At 38.8% G+C, this 9450-nt stretch overlaps 2 protein-coding genes across 2 annotated transcripts; one reads left to right on the forward strand and one right to left on the reverse strand.

Annotated features, from left to right (window-relative positions):
* Positions 1-224: 224 nt before the first annotated feature.
* LOC137839222 (uncharacterized) lies at positions 225-1275 on the reverse strand. The gene is made up of 2 exons (XM_068648347.1): positions 1257-1275; positions 225-592 (listed from the first exon to the last, which is right to left on the reverse strand). Exons 1-2 carry the CDS (start codon positions 1273-1275, stop codon positions 225-227), a joined length of 387 nt encoding a protein of 128 aa, XP_068504448.1.
* Positions 1276-3964: 2689 nt separating this feature from the next.
* On the forward strand, positions 3965-5845 carry LOC137839223 (uncharacterized). The gene is made up of 3 exons (XM_068648348.1): positions 3965-4362; positions 4503-5754; positions 5798-5845. The coding sequence occupies exons 1-3, from the start codon at positions 3965-3967 to the stop codon at positions 5843-5845; spliced, it is 1698 nt and encodes a 565-aa protein (XP_068504449.1).
* Positions 5846-9450: the final 3605 nt, after the last annotated feature.

Genomic DNA, 9450 nt, shown 5'->3' on the forward strand with positions numbered 1-9450 from the left:
TCGCCTCATCTTGGCGACGCCTTCTCCTGGCGACGCCTACGCTAGGCGCCGCTTTTGAATCTTTGTCTTTGTTTCTTAACCTTTAATCTTACTTTGAGAGAGAGGAAAAACTGGAAACGAGTTTTCTTGAACTTTTCTTTTTCTTTCTTTTTACTTTGGGTGACCTCATTAAAAAACCCTCGAGAGGGAAAAAAAGTGTCCCCTTTACAACTGTGTATTTCAAGTTAACTGAAGTAGACTTTTAAATTGGCTGCATTCCAACTACGTGGAATGGGGCCTCCTTCCAAAGTCTCTAGGTTGTATGAACCATTCCCCTTGGCATCGGTAACTCTGAAGGGTCCGGTCCATTTGGGAGACAACTTGTTCTCTAGCTCATATGGGTGAGCCTTCCTCATGACTAAGTCACCAACTTGAAATTGCCGCGACTTCACCTTAGAGCTATATTGTCGCTCCACTCTTCTCTTGACTGCCTCAACTTTTATTCTTGCTTCTTCCCTGGCTTCGTCCAACAAGTCCAGATTCACTCGCCTCTCTTCATTGGATTCTTCGGCCACAAAATTCTGGTAACGTGGCGAGCTTTCGTGGATCTCCACTGGGATCATCGCATCTGACCCATATACCAGACTGAAAGGTGTCTCCATGGTGGAAGATTGGGGTGTGGTATGGTACGCCCACACAATCCTTGGCACCTCTTCTGCCCACGCCCCTTTAGCTTTCTTCAATCTTCTCTTCAACCCTCTCAGCAAAACTCTATTCGCTGACTCGACTTGTCCATTTGTCTGGGGGTGTTCCACTAACGCGAACACCTGCTTGATGCCCACCTCTGCACACAGGTTTCTCAGTTGTTGGCTCGCAAACTGGGTGCCATTGTTGGACACCAGCCGCCTAGGCACTCCGAAACGACATACAATGTTCTTCCAAAAAAAAGTGTTGTACCTTGTGCGCAGTTATCTGGGCCACGGGCTCCGCCTCTATCCACTTGGTGAAGTACTCAATGGTGACGATCAGGTACTTCATCTGTCTTATCGCCAGTGGGAACGGGCCTAGGATGTCGATCCCCCAAGTATGAAAGGGCCATGGACTATATATGGATCTCAGCTCCTCTGGCGGCGCCTTGTGCCAATCGGCATGCATTTGACACTGCTTGCAACGCTGGGCGTGCCGCACACAATCCTCTTTCACTGTTGGCCAGTAGAAACCTGCACGTACCACCTTAGAAGCTAGAGACCTTCCCTCCACGTGTCTCCCACAAATACCTTCATGGAGCTCCGCCATTATCCTGGTGCACTCGTCACCGCTTACGCACGTTAGGATAGGGTGGGTGAACCCGTGCCTGAACAATACTCTGTCCACTAGGGTATACCTTGCGACATTCCTTTAAACCTTCTTGCCCTCCTCCGGTTCCGCTGGGAGAACCCCATCCGCCAGGTACCGTCTGTATGGCGTCATCCAGGTGTCTCCTTCGGCTAAAGCATATATATGCGTATGCCTTCCTTCTTCGGGCGTGTTCACGTATGTGCTGATATGGGGTATCTTTACTGTATCTTGGGTCAAGGAACGATGACTCCTTGGCCTCCCTCTCGCAGTGCTAATATGGAGGACATCCACCCTGTTGTCTTCCAGGAATTTTCGTGGAGCTTTGAGCGTCTCTTGGATTACTGTCCTCTGCCTGCCCCCCTTGCCTGAGCTGGCCAGCTTGGCCAGCAGGTCAGCTCTGGCATTCTGTTCTCGTGGGACATGTATTAGCTCAAGAGCGCTAAATGCTCCCTTCAACAGTTGGACGTACCTTAAATACGTCGCCATTTGTGGGTCTTTTGCTTGGAACTCACCCGATACTTGTCCCGTAATCAGCTGTGAATCACTTTTCACCAAGAGGTTCAGCGCACCCATCTCCTTAGCCAGGAGCATCCCTGCAATCAGTGCTTCGTACTCAGCCTGATTGTTACTTGCTTTAAAGGCGAAACGCAGAGCTTGCTCAATCAGCACACCATTGGGTCCCTCCAACACTATCCCTGCACCACTTCCTTGTTGATTGGAAGAGCCGTCGACGGAGAGCAACCACTGCGAACCCGCCTCCACCTCTTGTTCGCCCCCGGGTGATAAGTGTCTAATTTCAGTAATATTTCATATTAAAATATAGGCACTTATGAGGATTTATTGCTAATTTACATATAAAATAATTCCTAATTTATGAATTTATACCTTTTTACTTTTTTTATGATCTTTATTTGAATAAGAGTATTTTATTCCCAAATTTGGTGTTAATTGCAGATTTCTAAGGAAGATTGGAGATTTGGATTAAAGATGAATGATTTGAGCTAAAAAGATAAAGATAGAAGGTCCCAGAATGGAAAAAGATGCAAAGGAAGATTGGGCCTTTTTTATGTTTTATCATTTAGCCCATTAGCGCGACACAATAAACAACCTAACCCTAGAAAACTAGGATAAATAGAGGGCTAGAGGCTCAACCTTAGTGTGCCAGATTGAGAGGAAAACACCATAGAGTGAGTTGTAACCCAATTGGGAGAATGGAAGGTGATAGAAGTATGCGTGGCTAATTCTACCCTTTGGGATTGAGAGTAATCTGCTCAAACTCTTATGTATTGAGGTGATATTTTATATATTAATATTCAGTTCTTGATTGATTATTGGTATTGTTGTTTTACTTTTAATTTTCCGTGACAAATTGAGAATCTTAAATCTGACCAGGAGGTATTTTTAGGGTTCGGACCTAAACAACAATACTTAACATATTTGAGTGCTAGGAATAGACTTGAAATGTTAATTGCTATTAAACGTCTGAGCTTCGTTCTAAGTTGTTCTTATAATTATGCGAGGGATCGATAGTTAGGGGACATTCTTAAGGATTTTATATGCGAGGAATCGATATAAATGATTTTTATACGGGCATCAATTTCAATCAAAGAACTTAATATTGACATGCTAATCAAAATACTTGAGGGTGAGAGAGATGAAACTAATCCTTATTTTTCCAATTGAAACAACTAATTCTTTGTTTGTTTTCTTATTGATCAGTGCCAACACAATTAATTCAAAACTCTTTTAATTGTTCTGTTTTTATATTTAGCGATTATTGTACTCGATAATTCACTGTTCTTTGTGGGATCGATATCCGTCCTTAGGGACAATTATTACTTTTGACAAACGCGGTGCACTTGCCGTAAAAAGTCATCAAGTTTTTGGCACCGTTGCCGGGGACCAGATTTGATTTGTTGAGTATAATTTCCTAAATATTGTAAATATTTTATTTTTTTTATTTGTTTTGATTTTGTTTATTTTATTAAAATTAGATTTGATTTGATTTTAGTATAGAATTGCTGTTTAAAAAAAAAAGAAAGTTGTTGATTTTATATTATTTTCTTTTCTTTTCTTTATGTTATTTAATTTAGTTTATTTTTATTTTATTTTGTTTTGATTTTGATTTTGTTTTATTATATTTTATTCTAGTTGTTTTAGGATTAGTTTAGGTAGTTTTATTTATGTTTACGTAACTGTTATTTATTTATTTTAATTATATTTTATTATTAGTTTTAGTTTTTATTTCTAGGTAAGCTAGTTAGTTAGAATATTAGTTGTTTACAATTATAGTTTTCAATTTTATTTTTTTTTAACTTTATTTTATTTTATTTTATTTCTAGTATTTATTTTATTTTTTATTTTTTTTAGTACGTTATTTTTTGTTTTTAGAGTTTTCTTTTATTCTGTTTTTAGTTTTTATTTTATCTATATTTTTTTTATTTTTTTTGAATATTTTTGTTAATTTTCTCTTAACGTCATTTTAGTGTTTTATTTTTGTTTTTTGGTTTTATTTATTTATTTATTTTATTTTACATATTTTGTTTTTATTTTTATCTTCAAATTTATTTTATTTTATTCTTTTTAAAGAAAAAAAAAAGTTCTCTGTTTTTTTCTCTCCACTAATATGTTTTAGGAAGAAAGCAACATGACAGAACAGCAAGCACCACCTACTAAGAAGACACTTGGAGATTATATCATGTACCAAGGACCAAGACATTTTTCTAGTATTGCAATACCTACTACTACCAAGGCCTTGGAAATAAATCCCGATTTTCTCACTCTCATCCGTGCCTATCAATTTACAGCAATAGAACATGAGGATCCATATTCACATTTGGATACATTTTATGAATTTGTAGGAACAATGGGTTTTCAATCAGGTGATCTTGAAAATGTTTATATGCGCTTGTTTTCTTTTTCATTGGCAAGAAAGGCTAAGGAATGGCTCAAATCACTTCCAAATCAGAGCCTCACTAGCTGGAAGGATGTAGAGGAAAAATTTTTGCAAAGATTTTTTCCAATTTCTCGCTACAACAAAGCAAAGTCTGAAATCTCTATGTTCAGACAAGGAGCGAATGAAGTCTTTTGTGATACATGGAAATATTTAAGATGATATTGAGAAAATGCCCAAATCATGGGTTTGAAGATATTTCTCAACTGAGCATATTCCTGAATGGTCTCAGATCTGACATAAAGATGCTCCTAGATGCTGCAGCTGGTGGCACAATGATGGCCCTTGATGTAGAACAAGCGACAATAATTATTGATGCATTGGCATCAACTGATTATAAAGCCCAACATGATGGACAAGATATTCAGAATAAAGGGTTGTTAGAAAATGCACTCTTGGCTAAAAATAAGATTCTGACACAGCAGATTGAGCAACTAACTGCACAAATGGCTAAATTGCCCCAACAATTATATGTTGTTCATTCATCTCAAAGCCAAAGTCAGTCAATCAGGTGTGATTTTTCTGGAGGTGTTCATCCTAATGGTCACTGTTTTATTAAGAACAATTCACCTGAAGTTGAGGATCCATCCATGCTTGAAAGAATGAATAAAGTTGAAGACGCTCTGACAAAGATTGTGAGCGCGCAGGACAATATTGTGAGAGCGCAGGACAATAGCATGGCCATGATTAGGAGTATAGAGATCCAGATGAGACAGCTGACCAAACAAATTTCACAAATTGTGGAGGAACAAAGTGGCCAGTTTTCAGTCAATAGGCAAACCAATTCAAAAGAGCATTGCGATAATGTAGTGGCTGAAAAAGAAGAAAAAGATGAGAAAGAGAGAAGTGAGGAGGAAAAAATAAAGAAGAAAAGTGAAAATAAGGAGAGAGGAGTTTTTGAAAAAGATTTATCATATCCTCATTCTCTTTCAAAAAGCGAGAAGGAAAGAAAATTCTTTGATAAATTGCTCCCTAAAAATTATTTTGCAGGAAATTTGAAGCAAGATTCAACATTTGAAAGATTTCGAAAGAATAGGAGCTATATTGAAGAAAAAAATATAGAGCTGGAGGATAGATACAGTGTCATTATTCAAAAAGGCTTGCCTAAAAAATTCAAGGACCCAGGGAGTTTTAACCTTCCCGTGTCTATAGGTGCTTTATTAGTAGCCAATGCTTTATTGGATTTGGGAGCAAGCGTAAATATAATTCCTTTGGCAATGCTGAAGAAAATAGGTGATTTGGAGATTAAACCCACCAAGATGACTTTAAAGTTAGCTGATCAAGTAACCAAGTATCCATATGGTGTGGTTGAAGATGTTCTCGTCAAGGTGGATAAATTCATATTTCCTGTGGATTTTGTTGTGATGGACATGAAAGAAGATGAGGAGGTTCCCTTGATACTTGGAAGACCCTTTATGAAGACTGCTAGAATCATAGTTGATGTCGACAAAGGAGAACTTCAAGTTAGAACTCAAGATGAGGAGGTAACTTTAAAACTTTTTAATGGTCTTAAAAATTTTAATGCAGGGGAAGAATGTGTACAGAAGGATGGATCACAGAGATATTCCACCTTGAAAAAAACAGGCGTCAAGCTAGATGACGTTAAACGAGCGCTTACTGGGAGGCAACCCAGTCCACATTTTAGTTTTATTATTTTTATTACCTTTGCTGATTTTATTTAAAATAAAAAATAAAAAAGAAAAGTAAATAAGAATAAATAAAAAAAAAATCCTATATGCCTCCTAATCATTTTGCAGGTTATGTATTTTTGACCTGGGGACAGGTTCTATTATTCAGGGGGGCAGATCCAGCAAATGAAGCAAGACTGTAGATAAAAATTTTAACAAAATGCTGGATGACTTCTTAAGAATAGAGGATTGAACAAAAATATGGTTTTATCTCTCTAATTCTCTTTTCTTTTCAATTATTTGGATTTTTTCTTATTTTATTTATTTTATTTTTCGGTTATTTTGTTTTCTGTTTATTTGCTTATTTGTTTGGTTTGTTTTTATTGCTTATTTTGAATAAATTTCCTGTTTTATTAGTTTGGTAATTTTAAGTCTTGAATTATCTTTCTTGACTAAATTTCAGTTTTAATTTGTTTGTTTTCTAGTTTATTTTTTTTCAAATTAAAAAGAACTAGAATATTAATTTTGAATTGTGGAAAAAAGAATTTGTGTTTAGATATTAAACAGTGAGATGAATTAGACACAGGTTAGAAAAGAAAATATGATTGAATCCCTATTCAAATGTAGTTAAAATTATGATACATGAAAATTTAACAGGATGATTGATTAGGACAAATAATGACAAGACAAAAAGGAATGAGACCATTTAAACCAAGTGAGTGTGTGAACCTTAAACAGTTTTGAGAGTTTTACTGATGAATTGACAGTTGTGGTTGCTTAATTTTTATTTTTGTTGCATCATAAAAGATCATGAAGATGATTGAGGCATTTGTTTGTGTTAATTAGGAGCCAGGGCCAAAAAGCCAACCTTTATATTAGAATTCCAATTTTTTTTATATCCCCTTTGGGCTAAGAAATTTTTTGTTAATATTGCACCTTAACCTTTATTGATATAATTTTCTACCCTCTAGCATGTCTAAGGAAGGAGAACATAGATGCAATACATATAGAAAAGGGAATGGTTGGTTCTGATTTTGAAAGTTCAAAAAGTTGAAAATAGGAAGAATCTTTTCCTATTATTGAAAAAAAAAACAGAAACAGAAGAAGAAAAAGAAATAACAAAAAAAAGAAAGATAGAAAAAAAATTTCATGAAAATCATGAAAAGAAAGAAAATGAGGAAAAAGGTGACATCGAAAGAAAGTGGTAATTAGATAACATATATGTTCTCTATAATTGAATTGTAGGTATGTTCTTCTTCTTTAAGATGTGCATTTTGTTATCTAAGAAAAACCAATATTTTTTGGAAGCCCAGCCTCATTACAACCCTGTAAAAGACCTCAAGATTCATGTTTCTAATATGTTTGTGATTTGAAGATGAAATGAAAAGCAACTGTGATTTGTTATGATTCAGTGAAAATAGAGAGAAACACTTACCCGTGAGCATATGAGAAGATATTCCTTGATGAATTGTCATTTATTTGTTTTGATTTGATCCTGGAAATTGATTGTGTCTATAATTTTTTATATTTGAATTTGGAAGCATCATAAGTTTCTAATTTGATCTGTTGTTTAGTGAATTAAGCTATTTGATATTTAAATTCAAATATATTCATTTACTTTGCTTGAGGACAAGCAAGATTCTAAGTTGGGGAGAGTGATAAGTGTCTAATTTCAGTAATATTTCATATTAAAATATAGGCACTTATGAGGATTTATTGCTAATGATGGATTCGCAAAAAGGTCCGGGACACACACCCTTTCTGAATGCGTACACGATCATGGGCTCTTCCGTAGTACCAACCTTTACTACTTGGGCCCCGAAACGGTTGATGTACTCCTTCAAGGTCTCTCCTTGATATTGTTTCACATCAAACAGGTTATACGAAACTGGCGGCAGGGCCCTGTTCGCTAAGTATTGCTCCCTAAACAACCGCGACAGCTGCTGGAAGGAGGTGATATGGCCGTTTGGAAGGTTGATGAACCAGTCCATGGCCATCCCCGTCAAGGTGCTCATAAAGAGCTTGCACCTCACGGCATCAGAGCCGCCTACTAGCACCATCTGCGTGTGGAAAGCAGTGAGGTGCGCCTCAGGATCCTCCATCCCGGTGAAGATCACCTTGGGTCCCGCGAACGTGTTGGGGATCACAGCTTCCAGAATCTCCTGCGAGAAGGGTGTGGAAAACTCCCTTGGTGGGGTGAGAGGCTCGGTCTCATTTTGGTCACGTTGCCCTTGGTTATCGCCCAAACCACGGCGCAACTCTTCATTGATACGATGGAGCTCATCGTTTCTCACGTGGGAAGCCGCGAGATCCGCCTGCATACGCTCTTGCTCCGCCCTTGATTCCGCCATTTCATCTTGCAGCCCCCGCATCATGTCCATGACCTGCTGCATGGACATTTCCTCGCCTGCTGCGCGCGCGGAACCTTGTCTCGTGCCCCTCATTCTTCACTGTTTTCCTTTGAAACTTCCCCAGTCGTTATGGTAGCTCTGATAAATTGCCTGCAACTTGCGATGGGACTGATGTTTTAAATCGGCCCCACGGTGGGCGCCAAATGTTCTGGCCGATTAACCTGGGACGTCTTTGTGCGCAACCTTGCCCGTCAGCTAGGGACACCTTCCCTCTGGCTACCTGTGGATACCTGGAAAGAAGGAAAAAAGGGTGCCCTAGCGGCCGTTTGCACTCCAACGCTCAAGTCAGCTAGCAAGAAACACCAAAAACTTTGCACCACCGTATCGGAGCACCGTGAATGGCACTCTGAAGGTGGTAAACGAAACTGTGTATTGTGTATATTTTCTCCTTCTGGCAAACAACCTTTCTCTAGTCCCTTGTGCGTAGCCTCAAGACTCGAGCAAGCAACTAGAGTGTATTCTGGGAAAATTCGCGGAAAAATTCTCTTTGAGAGCGTATCTACCTTCCTCTCGTACCCTTCACCTGGCTACCTTGGGCGTGACCCTCCTCATGAGTCGTATCTATCCCAAGGGCCTCTCTGGGGTGACATGGGCACTTCGCGAGTCAGATTGCTCCCCACTGGCTCTAGTACTATGGCCTTGAAGCCACCTTTCTCTTCCCTTTATTGCTACCCCGGGTTATCGGGGTTTGAGGCCTTCCCATGGCGTCACTCCCTCCATGGTCTTTCCTACCCATGGGTATCGGGGAGTAACACGGTGGATGCCTTGCTCTGGCGACATTTTTACCTTGGCGACGCCCTACCTTGGCGACGCCTTCTCTAGGCAACGTCTTATCAGGGTGACGCTTCCTCTTGGCGACGCCTCGCCTTGGTGATGCTTGCACTTGGCGTCGCCTCACCTAGGCGACGTCTTATGTTGACTTTGACCTTGACGCTGACTTTGACCTTGACTTTGTAAACGCCCGGGTACGGGACGGTACACTTATCAATCAGCTTAAATCTTGGCACTAACGGTCAATTATTAAAATGTTGACCGATTAGCTTAAATCTCGACACTACTAGTTGACTATTAAAAAGCTTACCCATAAGCTTAAATTTGACTACTAAAAAAAACTGACCGATCAGCTCAATCCCAACACTGA

The sequence above is a fragment of the Phaseolus vulgaris genome, chromosome 3 (assembly GCF_000499845.2).
Source record: "Phaseolus vulgaris cultivar G19833 chromosome 3, P. vulgaris v2.0, whole genome shotgun sequence".
In the NCBI taxonomy this organism is placed as follows: Eukaryota; Viridiplantae; Streptophyta; class Magnoliopsida; order Fabales; family Fabaceae; genus Phaseolus; species Phaseolus vulgaris.

Bases quoted from the DNA above. Each gene is read 5' to 3' on its own strand.
- LOC137839223 (XM_068648348.1), top strand. From the start codon at position 3,965: ATGACAGAACAGCAAGCACCACCTACTAAGAAGACACTTGGAGATTAT. The intron at 4,363-4,502 runs GTCTGAAATCTC...GAATGGTCTCAG, and splicing joins TCTCGCTACAACAAAGCAAA to ATCTGACATAAAGATGCTCC. The intron at 5,755-5,797 runs GTAACTTTAAAA...ATTTTAATGCAG, and splicing joins TTAGAACTCAAGATGAGGAG to GGGAAGAATGTGTACAGAAG.